Genomic DNA, 15,161 nt, shown 5'->3' with positions numbered 1-15,161 from the left:
AGACTGCTCTGCACAGCTGAGCGTGTGTCAAGTCTTATTTGTAATAAAAACATCTCTGTGAATTTTTTTATTTTTCAAAATAGATTTTTCTTTCAATACACCTCAATTATTTTCTGTGAAGAACACGGAAACTTTTTGTGTGTGTGATGTTCCATACATTTAATAGTTTTTCATAAGTTTTCAGTCTCACTGATGGTTTTTGTTTTCCATGTATTTATTTATTTCAATATATTTCTATAACATTAAGTGATTAATGCACGGAAATAAAAAGATATATATATATATATATATATATATATATATATATATATATATATATATATATATATATATATATATATATATATATATATATATTATAATGTATACTCAGAACTTCACCCTGCTGCATGTTGTCCACTCACTGGAACAATTAGAGTTTGGCGCCACCTTGTGTGCAAAACAACTTAATAAATCTTTCTTCATGTAAACGAGTCAGTACCAAAAAAATTATAAATCTTTTATAAGCTCATTTCCGATGTGTGTGTGTGTGTGTGTGTGTGTGTGTGTGTGTGTGTGTGTGTGTGTGTGTGTGTGTGTGTGTGTTTGCCTTTGTTTATAGCGATCTTTGTTACCTCTACTCAGTAGGTCTTATTTTCTGACAAAAAGACTGACTGTGATACACTTCCAAACTAGACAACCCCATTTCTGTACCGCTGTCGCTCCCTGGACAAACATTCACACACACGCTCACGTTCAGTGGATTTGAAGACACCAATCATCCCTCAACTTTTGCTTTAGGATTTTGTGAGAAAACCAAGGTATAAAAAGAAAACTTTGCAAAAAAAAGACTCAGAAAACAGACCAAACTGAGGAGTTTCTCTCTATAAGGAGAAAGTCTCTATCAATATATCACTTTGTGGACCAATTAGACTTGAAGACAAATTTTACCAGGGAATATGAGATTGATTGATCTGCATCTTATAAAAAATGTGTATTATATCAGGACATAAGAAGACTTGTGTTGCTCCTGTATGTGTGGTAAATAACCCTCAGGTAACAGGAAGTGGTCAACTTAACAAGACCAAAAAAGTTCAAGAAGTCGATGAAGTTCATTGACTATTTTGTGAGATCTTGTGTTTGTTTGATGCTCTACAGTAAATACAAGGAAAATCCATTTTATGAAGGTGAATGAGCTTGATCTATGGAGGTAAATGTATGTGCACCAACTGGTAAATTCTTATCTTTATTCAGCTGATTAAAATTCCAACTGAATAGATAAACTAACATCATGGCTAATGGCTTTTATTTGCACTGCATTATCGATTTATAGTTTCACATAACCAGGTTACGGGGTTTCATCAGTTACAAAAAATATTTATTGTCAAGTCAGTGACTTCCTATACATTTAAAAAAACATTTGTTTTTTTTTCAAGTACTGTATATTTTTTTTAAAAAATTCAAGAGATAACCTTTATTGCAGAACTAACATGCAGGTCAAATCACCAAAGCCATCCTTTAACATACAGATACGTCTCCTAATCTAACTATGACCGCAGCATTGTGACAAGCACTCTTTCTGGCTTGATTTTCAGCGGATGGCTGCTCTGCGTATAAAAATATGGAAGTAAGGTTTCAGTGAAGGTGTGTGTAAACGCATAAATGAGTGTGTTGTCGGCCAGGTCAAAGAAAGAAACCGTCCCCTTGTTGTAATCCACCTGCACTTTGACCTGCTGGGGCGTCCTCGAAACTGTCAGCGTCGTGGGCGGAGAGGTCATCGCCCTGAGCTCGCCGTCGCGGAAACACAGAGTCCAGAAGCCATTTTCGGGCCGGGCGGGGACCTCCACGCTCCTCGGGACGGACGAGGACGCCACGCCCAGGAGCCAGTCCAGATTGCTTCCTGTCTCCACCGCCCAGTGGTGGCTTCCTGAGCCCAGGGCGGCCATGCCCACCACCTCGGCGCTCATGTGGAAGCGCTCGGGGTTGTCGGGGCAACAGGAGGGCTGCCTGGAGTAGTGGAAGGACGTGAGGTCATCTGACAGGATGAGGCAGGGGTGTGCTGTGTTTGGGTCCAAGGTCACCGGAGCTGGAGGAGACAAAACCGTAAGGATCTCTTCGTTCAGGATCCAAACCTGACGAGCGTGACGTGCACTCACTGTAGTCGACGTGGTCGAGCATTTTCTCCCAGACTCTATACTTGAGGTTGCAGAGGTGTTTGGTCACGTCGATCAACAGCCCGGACATGTTGTCAGATCCCAGCCACATGCTTTCAGCTCTGCGACAACAACAGTGTCTCACGCTGAAGATTGGCCACAATCGATCAGTTCAGACTCTTAATTTTATCAACCTACCTGTCCTGAGTGGCTTTAAAATTCTACAAAAAGCGCGAGAAAAAGTGTCAGTGAGAATTCCTGCTACAGCTTCAAAATATTTTAACACTAGAGTGGTACAGACCTTTAGCAAAATCATGTCCTCCTCCTTCAGCTGCTCCTGAATGTCTGAGATGGTCTCAGTCAGGGACAGCACCTCCGCTGCAAGTTCTTTCATCTTATCCTTCATTCCTGCAGTTTTCTCCTCTTCTTCCTTCTTCACAGCTTCCAGCCTGGCGGACTCCTCCTGGTAGAGGACCTGGTGGAGCTGCTCAAACTGACTCTTGATCATTTTCTGTGTCCGCATCGCTTGGCTCTGTGGAAAGATTCCCTGATCAGACACTTTAACTGACAGCAAATGTGACATTTCACCTGCGTGTTACCTTGATGTACTTGAACATATTAGCAGAGGTATTGTGAATCCTACTGAGGTCGTCCAGTTTGTCTTGCAAACTCTTGAGAGAAAGAGCGAGTTCATCCTGAAAGTAAAGTCAGACTCAGTCAGGAGAGAGTGCAGTTTTGACTTCTGATGTTTGGGGCTTGGATTTAACTCTGCAAAGTGCAGGTCTGGAACGACTTGCAGAGCAGCATTCTCACTTTAGGTGTTACCACAAATACTAAGTAGTCAGTCCAGGTAACAAATTGTGATGTTTGTTTTTCTTACCTTGCAATCCAGCAGTGCCTCTTCTATGGGTGAACATTCGTGGGTTTTGTGCAGTTTGGAAGACTGGCACACCACGCAGATGGGCTGTTTGTCAACCAAACAGAAGAGCTTCAGCTTTTCCGAGTGCAGGCTGCAGCTCGTGTCATCCTCCACCTCCACCGAGCTCAGTCTCTTGACCTCCAGAAGAGTCTCGCAGACATTTTTCAAAGCTAGATTAGAAGGAGGACTGGACTTGGAGGGCTTTTTCCTGCAAACCGGACACTCTCGCAAGCCGGTGTCCCAGCAGGTTTTGAGACAGTTCCTGCAGAAACTGTGGCTGCATGACAGCAGGACAGGGTCTGAGAAGATGTCACAGCAGACCGGGCACGTAAGATCCTCCTCTGGGAAAGACACGCTCATCGTCTTGCTGCGTACAAATGATATCCGTCCCCAAAAAAAAAAAAAAAAAAAAAAACTGCATAAATTTAAATCCCAAATAATTCCTCTGTAAGAATAACAACAGCACACCCAGAAAAGCTCTTCTTACAGTACACTAACCCCTCATCTATTGTTCTTGAAGAAGCGAATGCGCTTGGTTTTCCTGTGCATGAGTATAATGCAGCACAGTCCAAAAAAACCTCTGTATACAACACAGCTGGGAAGCAGGAAATAAAGCCCTATTGGCTAGTTGTTGCAGAACTGGTCGGTGACTTGCAGCCAGTCTGGAATGTAATCATTCAGGATACAAAGGGGAATGTCTCAGTGTTGACATCCCAGTTAAACACTCAACTCTGCCGTCTACCTACTGAGTACTTTGCAGTTAATCAAGTTTAAAAACAAAAAAATAAATTAAAAACATACAGCATCTGAAAGAAAAGTCATTTAATCCACCTTGCATTTACAGTAAAAATTTTTAAAAAATAAGATTTTTGAAAAAAAAAAAATTTATTTCAGATTCTTCACAAAATACAGGACGTGTTTAACAGAACAAATAACATTCTAACCTAAAGAAAATAAAAATAAAGCATACAGTCAAATAATAATGATAAAGACTAAAAAAAAAAAGAAGGAAAGAAAAACAGATTTGGCAAGCAGTTTAAATGAATTCCTAATTTCAGCTCCATCCACACCAGGCGATCAACAGGCCAACAGTTTTCAGTGGTTCAGGAGTAAAAATACAATTTAATATATGAACAGGCAAAGTGGCATGAAGGAGCTCAGCCAAGCTGAATAAGAGAACTAAAAAAAAAACTATTTTTGTTTTGTCTGTATTCTTTTTTTCAACTATTCCCTCCATTCTCGCTTGATTCTTTTTCAGTTGTTTGGCAGTTTAAAATATCACAGGAGCCCACAAGGTCAAGAAAGAACCAATCCATTTGGTAATTAAATTTTGCTGTTATTTTCTCCATTAAGTATGTTCGCAGCTTCTCCAGCAAAGATTTGATCTACTTTTAACATATTTTGATGTCACAGTGGGAGTTTCAAAGTACCTCCATTTAAATTCCCCATTAAATTCTTTCCATGCAGGACTGCTAGTGATTTCACGTCTTTTTTCACAGGCTTCTTCAAAATTATTGTCTTCTTTAATGACATTCATTTCTAACTCCCATCTTTTTTACATCCAGCAAGTTTCCTGTTAAGTGTGTCTGTAGGCATTTATAAAGATTTGAGACTATTTTTCGGTTACTATTTCCTTCTATGGATTTGATTACAAGGTGTTCCAGATGTGTAAGCGGTTGTTTCAGTATATCCCAGTCATTGTGTGACATTAATTGTAAATATCTGTGGAAGTCATCGAGAGGAAACCATTTTATCTTGTAGTTGCTTAAATGATTTTAGGCTTCCTCCATCAAACATTTAGTTATTAGTTACTAATCCTTTCTCTGCTCATGTCTAACATGTAATTTATTTGGCAAAAAAGAAAGATTTTTGGCAATTTTTGTTGCTTTTGAACTATTTGAGGGTGCATCGGTCTTTCTTCTGACCAGACACACCCTTTGAGTGCATTGCATCCATTCATTTCTTATCTTAAACTCCCTCCAGTTAGTTCTTTCCAAAAACGGGACGTTCTCAAGGGAAACAGTTTGTTGCTCCAGTTCGAGCCGGTTTGTTTCCTTATCTTGCAGCACCCAGCCCAGTAGTAGCTATACGATGTCAGGTCAGGAACACCAAGGCCTCCTTGTTTCTTTTGATTGAGTAATAGTTTTCGTCTAATCATCTTTTTTTTTTGTGAAATAAAGCTATTTAACATTTTGTCAATCATTTTGGTATCCATTTGGAAGAGAAATGTTCACCTGGGCATTCAGTCAACCTTCTGTCTTTTAACAGATGAGTCATGTTAACAACTGTCTGAACAGCCAAAATACTTTGTTGCCAATAAGGTTTGGTTCTAACTAGGTCACCTCTTGCGGTCCATTGTGCTGATGTTACTGTGTCAGTGTGCTGAATACAAAATACAAATTAGTGTCTGTGTTTTTAGATGACTACACCCATATTCACATTCTCCAAAAGAAGTCTGAGATTCCAGACAAGAAGAAAAAAAAAAGTGGCATCCAAAAATAGATGAAATCCAAAGAGCAGTCAGTTTGAAAGTCTACTTTTGGTAAGCTTTGCACGTTTGGTGTCAGATGCTATTCTCAGTAGCAGGCTCTGAGAGTAAAATGAGTGAGATTGGAGAAGGTGCAGCAAAATCCGTGGCTTTTCACCACAGTACAGGCAATAATCTAGCTTTTAAGTGGCTTTGCTGTTCAAGTAGAGCTGCAAAAATATCCCTGATGCCATATAATACAAAAAAAAACCCCTTTAAGTTCACCTTGAAACAATGCATTAAGAAAAGCAATGACTGTTTTGTCTTCATATACACTTAACTGACGCTTGTTGAGATGGCTTGCCTGAATCACTCTCTTGTGTAATATACTCTATTCATTGCCCTTCATAGCCTACATGAACCCATACATTTTTATTGAAACGCAAACACTCTGCTCCATTATTTATATCCACTCAATTCAACTGAGAGTCTCATCGCTTGAGCTGACGTGGGGGTAAGAGGCGAGAAGGATTATCTTGACACTGGAGCTGTTGCATTCATGTGCTCTTATATATTTTCATTTCATGGGAAATATATATCATTTGGTGACTACACAGTTAAAACTGCACAACATTGGGTCAGATGTTGAACGTGTTGCATATCCGTGGTGTGTGTGTGTGTGTGTGTGTGTGTGTGTGTGTGTGTGTGTGTGTGTGTGTGTGTGTGTGTGTGTGTGTGTGTGTGTGTGGCTGGGTGGAGGACGAGGAGGAGGGGGGTCACTGGGTGCGTGGGAATAATGAGGAGCTTCCTGATGACTGATGGAGCTCCTCGCATCCTATCCGCCATGTCCACGGGCCCGGCTCCCTCCCTCTCTCCTCCGCTCTTTGGTTGCCATGGCGATGACGTCACGTTGCACCACACGCTTCAGCCCATAAGGCGCCGCGAGGGGCGGAGCGACAAATCCCCGAGTCCGACCGACCGACCGCACGAGCAGGAGCCACCATCCTGTGCACATCCGCCGCTCAGAGTTTGTCCTTCTCGAACATCACCTCACCCATCTGTCCAAAATGCGCGAAATTGTGCATTTGCAGGCTGGCCAGTGCGGAAACCAGATCGGAGCTAAGGTAGTGTATCTTTTTTTTTTTTTTTTTTTTTTTTTTTTGCTTCAGTTGATACTTTTCTGCAGGATTTCTTGCAGACGTGCATCGGTGACACGCCGAGGGAACGCCTTTTAATCCATCCTCCAGGAATTTTCTGGAAGAATCTGTGCAACGTGCGTTGCATGAAAGATTCCAGTGGCAGACACGACGTTGCCCATTCATTCTCCCTGCAGGGGTCATCGTGCAAGACACCGAAATTACGCAAAAAATCTCTGCAATATTTGCACGCTGCGATTTGTATATTCATCGAACTCACCGAATATGGCATGCAATTACATAACCAGAGGGTTGTAATAGTGACGTTATTTTCAGGGTGCGTGTGGCTTCCCCTCCCCCTCCCCTTTTCTGACCTATTTTTTACCTTTGGTTCGTCTTCAAGCCCATTTACACTGAAAATGTCTTATTCTGATATTAAAGCCTGAGATATGTTGTTTTATCATTTTTTTTTTAGTGATTTGAGCTGCAATTGTTTGAGTCTATTTCCTTTTTTTTATGTAACACTAAACCACCAGCACTTATCTAATTACAGCCATCTGCTTAATCACCACTGAGATGGCATTTTAGTCTAATAGGCTGCACTTTTAACCTGCGTCCACTCCAATTTCCCAGTCAATCACACATTTTTAGACCTTAAGCATTCTGCATTTTGGAAATTATCTATCTATCTATCTATCTGTCTATCTTTACTTAATTAAGCTTAATGCCTCCCTCCCCTTATCTCCTGCTTATTTTCTTCCTCAGTTCTGGGAGGTGATCAGCGATGAGCACGGCATTGATCCCACCGGTACTTACCATGGAGACAGCGACCTGCAGCTAGACAGGATCAGCGTCTACTACAACGAGGCCACAGGTAGGCAGCAGATCCAGCTGTTGGACTGAAGATGTCATCCTCCCTCACCCTCCCAGCTCTCTACAGAATGATTTGCATAAACATGCCTGCTTCCCATCAAATGAGTCGTCTGTCTGTGGGTTTGTAAGGAATGACATTGTGCTTCCTGGTTTTAGGTGGGAAGTATGTTCCCCGTGCCATCCTGGTGGATCTGGAGCCCGGGACCATGGACTCAGTCCGGTCTGGTCCCTTTGGTCAGATCTTCAGGCCTGACAACTTTGTCTTTGGTGAGTTTTGTAATCCATTGAAATCAATCTAAACTTAATCAAAATAAAACGCACTAACACGCTGTGATTTCTTTTTTTCCCACTACAGGCCAGAGCGGAGCAGGAAACAACTGGGCCAAAGGTCACTACACTGAGGGGGCTGAGCTGGTCGACTCCGTCCTGGATGTAGTGAGGAAAGAGGCGGAGAGCTGCGACTGCCTCCAGGGTTTCCAGCTCACTCACTCCCTGGGCGGCGGCACCGGGTCGGGCATGGGCACCCTGCTCATCAGCAAGATCCGGGAGGAGTACCCGGACCGCATCATGAACACCTTCAGCGTGGTGCCGTCCCCCAAGGTGTCCGACACGGTGGTGGAGCCGTACAACGCCACCCTGTCCGTCCACCAGCTGGTGGAGAACACGGACGAGACCTACTGCATTGACAATGAAGCCCTCTATGACATCTGCTTCCGCACGCTCAAACTCACCACCCCGACCTACGGGGACCTCAACCACCTGGTGTCGGCCACCATGAGCGGGGTGACCACCTGCCTGCGCTTCCCCGGCCAGCTCAACGCCGACCTCCGGAAGCTGGCGGTCAACATGGTGCCCTTCCCCCGCCTGCACTTCTTCATGCCGGGCTTCGCCCCGCTGACCAGCCGCGGCAGCCAGCAGTACCGCTCCCTGTCCGTGCCGGAGCTCACGCAGCAGATGTTCGACGCCAAGAACATGATGGCGGCCTGCGACCCCCGCCACGGCCGCTACCTGACCGTGGCGGCCGTCTTCAGGGGCCGCATGTCCATGAAGGAGGTGGACGAGCAGATGCTCAACGTGCAGAACAAAAACAGCAGCTACTTCGTGGAGTGGATCCCCAACAACGTGAAGACGGCCGTCTGCGACATCCCGCCGCGCGGCCTCAAGATGGCCGCCACCTTCATCGGCAACAGCACGGCCATCCAGGAGCTGTTCAAGCGCATCTCCGAGCAGTTCACCGCCATGTTCCGCCGCAAGGCCTTCCTCCACTGGTACACGGGCGAGGGCATGGACGAGATGGAGTTCACCGAGGCCGAGAGCAACATGAACGACCTGGTGTCCGAGTACCAGCAGTACCAGGACGCCACCGCCGAGGAGGGCGAGTTCGAGGAGGAGGGAGAGGAAGAAGTCGCCTAGATCATTTATATCATCAAGATCATATCTCACACACAGACACACCCCTCCCCACCCCCGCCATTACATCCCTCTCCATCACGAGTTGAATTCGCCGCCACACTGAACAACCGCCGCCGCCTAGATCGCCGTTGCTCTAGTGTTAGACGTTGATGTTAACTGGTACTAGTGACGTTTTTGGTTCAATGGTTTCTGTTTGTTGTGAACGCACTGAATCTCTGATCTCCTCACATCAGCCCTTTCATTGCCTTGCCAAATTCAAAAAGCAAGTGATGTTAACTGTGAAGCCTTGAAATTGGGGAAATATTAAAATCTCGTTTTTGAAGGCCAAATCGTTGCTTCTTGGTTTCCTTTTAATGACTCCTTTCATTTATTCTCCTGACCTTAGAGCTCGAAATTCATCACACACACCACATCCTTCCTACTACAGGGGGGAAAAAAGAAATATTTAAAAAGGAAACGAGGTAAGTCAGTACAAGTGTTTGTAATCTGTAAAAAGCACAGAACGAACCCTTCAAGGTCGCCTTCGGCACCGTGTTTGATTGTCGACGCTTGAGCAGCAATCTGACTCACACATTAAAAAAACCCAAATCAAGTAGCATTCAGCAAAAAACAGCTACAAATACTGCATGACTCGTGTTTGCTGTTTCAATGAAATACGGAGTCAGGAGACAAACGGTACGGTCATGTGAACAAATCAAGACGGCCTAACCGGAACATTTTATCTTCAGGAAACTAATCGTCTGATAGGAGACGCAACGTCTTGAGCTTTTTCAAACATAAAACCAGAGGCCAGCACTTCCTCTTGTTTATAAAAGCTTCAGACATTTGGTGGGTTTAATCAGTTTGATGAGGTGTTGACTGTACAACAGACTGAGAACGTTTTCTTCAGGAGGAAAATGTTCACACTGAAAGAGCATGTGGCGTAAAATGGTTCGTGTTGGATACAGAAGTACCTAAAAATAAAAAAAAGAAAAACATCTATACCCAGGGAGAAAATGCTGACTCCACATGAAATGAGCCCCTCGCCTTAATAAAGCTAGGGTTGGCGATCTTGGAAAACTAGCGTTAGCATGTAGCATCTCCCCAAGGCTCCGCCGAGCTAGCTCCGCCCAGCTCCCACCCCATTGGAGGAGCTCCCGTTGGGAGCGGAGACGCAGAGACGTTCACGGTGCGCGCGGTGCTTCCGCGTCCAGTGCGTTCCTGGCGTAACCTGTCCTCAGCGCTTCGTTTCTTCGTTTTTCTTTATTTGCACTACGCCAAGCTATGGCGCACTCAACGGTGAGTAAACCCCCAAACATTATTCTCCGCCATTCTGCATCGACGCTCCGTCCTTCTACGCGCGCACTGATCCAGGGCCAGTGCACGCGTACATGTACACGCAGGGGGCAGGTCGAACGGCGAAGGGATTTGATTGGTTTAAAAAAAGGTGTCCCCTCAAAACTATTGGTTGCTGTTTTTCCCGTTTTACTCCTGCTGTAGATAGCGGATATTTTCCAAACTACTTTAAACGCACACTATGAATTGCTTCCCATCGGGTCATAAAGATCATTTTAACCAGTATTTAAAAAAATGTATCTCATTCAAATCGCCAACCCTAGCTTTAAGTCAAACCAGGGATATTTTCCCTGTGAAAAAGGAGTTCTAAACATAACCAGTTGTTTTTCATCTGTTTTCTGATTTCTTTCATATACAGAAAGGAATCGTTTTATTCAGGCACTTTAAATACAATACCCAGGTTCAGGTTGTCACTTATCTGCAGGAGGTATTTCAGACCCTATTCTAATGTCTTCCAGCTTCTTATAAAACTTAAATTACACAAATATCTGACAAATATTCTCATTTATTTGAAAAGAAAAAAAAAACATAAATAAACACGCTGTGAAACTGTGAAATGTGCTTGATCAGTGATAATTAGCATGATCTGATGAAATATTTAAAGAGTGAGTTATAAATTACTGATTACACAAATAAAATGTAAACGATTCCTTATTTTTGCTTGATATTAAATATAATCTTTTTTTTTCTCATCGAGCAAGTTTCCTAAAACTTACACCAGTGTCTGTAGTGAGATAAGATGTTGGATTCACTCCATGAAAAACATAAAACAGCATCCATCTTTTCTGGTATTTTCAAATGCAGCGGACTGAAAAAAGCATCAAAAAATTGAGCTTGAGGTAAAAGATCAGTTCAGGTTCTTCACATGAAATTGTGATTTCATAATGGAATGAATCAAATAAAATACAAGTAAATTATTTCTACTCTAAAACCATCGGCGATGATGAAATACTGCTCCGTCTCACCTGTGCACAGTCAACATTGAGATCACTGAAAGATAAATGGAGTCACTTCTCCGTGGAGTGCAACGCAGGAACAGCTGAGTGCTTGTTGAAGTGGAGCGGCGGGTTTATCCATGACGTCGAAGAGTTTCAGAAATCGACTCTGTTCTTTTTTCTTTATTTTTCCTTCAACGGGCTGATCAAAAAGGTTCAGACCTGTCCAGGTTGCGCTGCCACATTCGCAGCCCGTGTCCTTCAGAGTATTTTTGCCCCAGATCTCAAATGAGTCTTTCTTCTTTTGGCAGCTTGAGAGCGTCCGGGGCGGCGACGCTGCACACGCCGGACTGCTCCTCGGCGCTGGGTCTGTACGTCCCCTCGGTCTGCCTCTTCTTTTTCACCACGCAGAAGAGCCACGCCAGCACGGCGCCCACGATGGCCAGGACGCCCAGCGTGACGGTCGGGGCCACGATCGCCGCAATGTCGGGACCCTGACATTTATGAACAATAAGAAAGGTGTCAATAAATATTTATAATGGAGACTCAGCGTTATTTACTCAAGTGTTTGTCTTACTGTGGCATTATTAGATCTGGTGTCAGGTTCAAGAGTGGTGTAGTTTCCTGTTAAAGGAGAAAAAACAAAACGTCAGGAACACTTAAAATGACTATTTGACCAAAAAGTTATTAGACGAAGGTAAATGAATACTGTTTTGATTCAAACATTTCCAAGTTGTAAATGTCCAATGTTATCTATATAATACTTTGTTTCTCTCTCAGTGCATGAGAGTTGGCAGCGCCGCCTCACTTAAAATCTAAAATCTAAATATTCTGGACAGGTGCAGCCTGCCAGCTGATCAGTTAGTATTGATCACAGGGATTAAAGACAGATTCTGTCTCAACGTGTTTTGTAAATAAAGCAGAAGGAGGGTTCTAACTGAAATCCACACCTTGGATCAGGCGCCACTGTGTCCTGCTTATCAGGCCAACTGACTCATTCCTGAAGATGTGCAACATTTTATGATATCATTAAGAGTAGAGATTAACGGGCCGGGAATAACATGAGTAATGCTCGTCAAAAACAGTATCTGCCTGGGAAGTCCAGGAGAAATGTTTGTATTTTGCTTTTTAAAACTGAAACTCAACATCAAAACTACATTATCTACTTCTTCACTGAATCCAAACAGACACACAGGGAAACAAAAAAGAGCAACACAAGCGATATTTACCCTCATGCACACTTTCTACTAAGACACTTGAATGATTCTAATCTATCTTGGCACTGCGTTTTGGTCGCCAGGCACTTTTCATCCATGACCAGCCACGTGATTCCTCAGTTACACAGTGAAACTAAACTGTAACTACTTGGGAGAACACAGGAGGAGGAGGAGGAGAAGCTCAGGAATGCAGAGTATACCGCAGCTTTACAATCAGCTGAGTCAAACAACTCTTTTACTTTAAAATGTGAGAAACACTACCAAACATCCATTGCTGTTTGTTTGATTGGTGAGGGAAACTAAAGGTAGAGAGCTTCTGGGAATGCTGAATTTGAAATCCTTAAAAAGCCTCCGGTGTCCGGGTTTTCTTTGTCAATCATTCACCCGGGCAAATAGTAAAACTTTGCAAGGACAAAAGTGCAACTTGATAACAACAAGCAGAGGGTTACACGTGCAGGCGGCCATGGCCACAACAGAAAGCAAGAGCATTTTACACACTTTGTTCAAGAGCTGATGATCCGCGAAGGACAGACATAAACAGACACAAGTGTTTCTGTCAGGGCGGACAGTGTTTCCAAATAGTTTTCTAATTTTCCGACTAAAACCCTGACAGGTTTGAGCATGTGTCAAGGGTTATTTAGAGCCTTTCTTAATGTTTCAAGGCTTTGGCAGTGTGTGTGTGTCTGTGTCTGTGTACGTTTAGGTGTGGTCAGACAGGATAGCTCATTTGTATGGGAGTGCTGCGAATGGCGTCCAACTCACCCCACGCAGGATTACTGCTCAGTATCAGCAGGAGAACACTCCCAACCACCGCGCCAGGTAACGCCAGCTCATCCGGACAGGCTGCCATGTCTGGCCCTCACACAGCGGCCCCAGGAGACTCACACCATCAGCTCGGGTCCATGTCGGTGGATGGCAGTGAGGATTTATTCCCCCTCCCTGAACCAGCTGAAGACACACACAAAATTATCAGTGATGAGGAGGCAAACACCATTCTGGAGCTCACTTTGTCACTCCTGAAGGCGACTTTAATGTGAGGGTGAGTCAGGCAGCTGAGACCACAGCCACTGAGTCACACTGAGCCTGATGTTGAATCACCATTAAACCTGCTCACAGCGCAGGAAAATAATAACACATTAATAGACCTAACATGCACTTGCAGTACAGTTCACATTTCCCACGGGACAACATTTCCACAGGTTATTTATCATTGACTTACATGCCTTTCACCTGGCTGTTTTCAGGTGCAGATCGCAGGAGAAGGGAGGAAGCATCCAACAGGTTGATCTCTCACGAATAAATGACTTCCGCCTCACCTAGGCAGACATCAAACAGATCTGGTTACAGGTAACAGCGTAACTCACGAAGAAAGGCTTCATCCGGAGCATCTACTGTCGTGGATCTTTCAGTTTAGCCCCATCCTGAGCAGCACTGACTCCCGATGGTGTGTTTCGAGCGGTTTCTCTCGTCCACCCTTCAGATCGCCATTGGTCACGTGCGTCCAGTGTCGCGTTTCAATACCTGAGCACAGTTATCTACCTGCAGCGGGAGAACAGATCCTCCTTTGTAGGGAGGAAAGGCGCACTTTGCTCAAGGTAATCTCTCCGCTTTCTCTTGCCTTTCTTCCCAAAGAAAAAAAAGAAAAAAGAAAAAAAAATCTTCATCAAAATATTAGAGACCTGAAAACTTTTACTCACAGTTGTTTGGCGTCAACTCCCCTGAAGTGGTAAAAACCCGCCGGGTGATCTTGTTCACAGTCGTCCATATGTTGGTGTGAGTTGCTCCAACCTGCGGCTCTGCTCTGCTCTCACCTAGCAACCTGCCTGCTGATGGGGGGGGGTTTGGAACAGCGCCCCCGCCAGGCCTCAGGGCGGCCATCATCAGAGAGGATATCAACATTCCTGAGATATTTTAAGAATGAATTCGGAGGCCAGCTGGTCCACTGGGTTCTAATCCTCACCTAATCTCCCTTTCTCAAACCCAGGGCAAAGAAAATGTAGGCAGCCACGAGACTAATCTCAGATTTTTTTTTTCTTTAATTTCTCTAATGTGGACAGTGTGGCACTGAGGCGTTTATAACAAGTGAAGCACATGCTCTGGAAAATTACTCTCAATCAGCAGGTCTAATAAGCCCCTCAGGTAATGTAGGAAACTATAATATCTCATGTGATCAGCAGAGAGAAACACATTCACATCTTGGACTAATGGCAAAGTTGTTAATTAACATTTAAAAAAAATATGCTGACATGCTGTATAAAATCCTGTAAACTATACTAAGCTCGCAGAACACACATAGCTCTGTCCACTGAAGAAAACATGCAGACAAGTTCCATTTTTGTCATCTTATTACATTTTCAATGTGCTTTTGTAAGTCTTATAACTTTGTCATTCATAAATATAATGAATGGTGCAATTTACTCAGATCTGATGAAGATTTTTGGATGGAGCATAGTCCAAACTTTGAGTCACTCCATTTGCTGTAATTTCAAAAGTAGATGCAACATATCTCAGTGATTTAGAAACCTCACAGGTTTATTGTGTGCATTATTGGCTGCAATCAAAGTACTTTTTTGGATTATTCACACATTTCTGGTCAAACCAGTTTAAAATTTGATCTACGGAAAGAAAAATTATGCACTTCCAGTATGAAATGAAATTTTTTACTCTCATCTTAGAAAAGCACTGTAGATGTTTTACAAAAATGTTAACATTTGCTCCTTATATTTTGATTATA

General features: G+C 43.5%; 3 protein-coding genes across 3 annotated transcripts; 1 reads left to right on the top strand and 2 right to left on the bottom strand.

Annotated features, from left to right (window-relative positions):
* Window positions 1-1,335: 1,335 nt before the first annotated feature.
* LOC115387683 (nuclear factor 7, brain) lies at window positions 1,336-3,757 on the bottom strand. The gene is made up of 6 exons (XM_030090508.1): window positions 3,013-3,757; window positions 2,732-2,827; window positions 2,434-2,664; window positions 2,331-2,353; window positions 2,136-2,254; window positions 1,336-2,065 (listed from the first exon to the last, which is right to left on the bottom strand). Exons 1-6 carry the CDS (start codon window positions 3,409-3,411, stop codon window positions 1,527-1,529), a joined length of 1,407 nt encoding a protein of 468 aa, XP_029946368.1. The 5' UTR covers window positions 3,412-3,757; the 3' UTR covers window positions 1,336-1,526.
* A 2,754-nt stretch (window positions 3,758-6,511) lies between these two features.
* tubb4bl (tubulin, beta 4B class IVb-like) lies at window positions 6,512-9,269 on the top strand. The gene is made up of 4 exons (XM_030090511.1): window positions 6,512-6,642; window positions 7,420-7,528; window positions 7,684-7,794; window positions 7,883-9,269. The coding sequence occupies exons 1-4, from the start codon at window positions 6,586-6,588 to the stop codon at window positions 8,938-8,940; spliced, it is 1,335 nt and encodes a 444-aa protein (XP_029946371.1). The 5' UTR covers window positions 6,512-6,585; the 3' UTR covers window positions 8,941-9,269.
* A 1,695-nt stretch (window positions 9,270-10,964) lies between these two features.
* Window positions 10,965-14,210, bottom strand: crb3a (crumbs homolog 3a). Its single transcript, XM_030090542.1, has 5 exons — window positions 14,125-14,210; window positions 13,647-13,743; window positions 13,190-13,375; window positions 11,788-11,834; window positions 10,965-11,704 (listed from the first exon to the last, which is right to left on the bottom strand). Exons 3-5 carry the CDS (start codon window positions 13,275-13,277, stop codon window positions 11,495-11,497), a joined length of 345 nt encoding a protein of 114 aa, XP_029946402.1. The 5' UTR covers window positions 13,278-13,375; window positions 13,647-13,743; window positions 14,125-14,210; the 3' UTR covers window positions 10,965-11,494.
* Between the last annotated feature and the right edge of the window lie 951 nt (window positions 14,211-15,161).

This window comes from Salarias fasciatus, chromosome 4 (genome assembly GCF_902148845.1).
Source record: "Salarias fasciatus chromosome 4, fSalaFa1.1, whole genome shotgun sequence".
NCBI classification, from domain to species: domain Eukaryota; kingdom Metazoa; phylum Chordata; class Actinopteri; order Blenniiformes; family Blenniidae; genus Salarias; species Salarias fasciatus.
This window is presented reverse-complemented; position numbering and strand designations above follow the sequence as displayed.

What these genes read in the sequence shown, in the direction of transcription:
- tubb4bl (XM_030090511.1), top strand. Translation starts at nt 6,586, where the DNA reads ATGCGCGAAATTGTGCATTTGCAGGCTGGCCAGTGCGGAAACCAGATC. An exon ending in CTACTACAACGAGGCCACAG is followed by an intron (nt 7,529 to 7,683) that starts GTAGGCAGCAGA and finishes TCCTGGTTTTAG; the next exon opens with GTGGGAAGTATGTTCCCCGT. An exon ending in GCCTGACAACTTTGTCTTTG is followed by an intron (nt 7,795 to 7,882) that starts GTGAGTTTTGTA and finishes TTCCCACTACAG; the next exon opens with GCCAGAGCGGAGCAGGAAAC.
- LOC115387683 (XM_030090508.1), bottom strand. Translation starts at nt 3,411, where the DNA reads ATGAGCGTGTCTTTCCCAGAGGAGGATCTTACGTGCCCGGTCTGCTGT. An exon ending in AGGACATGATTTTGCTAAAG is followed by an intron (nt 2,354 to 2,433) that starts GTCTGTACCACT and finishes CGCTTTTTGTAG; the next exon opens with AATTTTAAAGCCACTCAGGA. An exon ending in TTTAAAGCCACTCAGGACAG is followed by an intron (nt 2,255 to 2,330) that starts GTAGGTTGATAA and finishes TTGTTGTCGCAG; the next exon opens with AGCTGAAAGCATGTGGCTGG.
- crb3a (XM_030090542.1), bottom strand. Translation starts at nt 13,277, where the DNA reads ATGGCAGCCTGTCCGGATGAGCTGGCGTTACCTGGCGCGGTGGTTGGG. An exon ending in GAGCAGTAATCCTGCGTGGG is followed by an intron (nt 11,835 to 13,189) that starts GTGAGTTGGACG and finishes CTCCTTTAACAG; the next exon opens with GAAACTACACCACTCTTGAA. An exon ending in CCAGATCTAATAATGCCACA is followed by an intron (nt 11,705 to 11,787) that starts GTAAGACAAACA and finishes CATAAATGTCAG; the next exon opens with GGTCCCGACATTGCGGCGAT.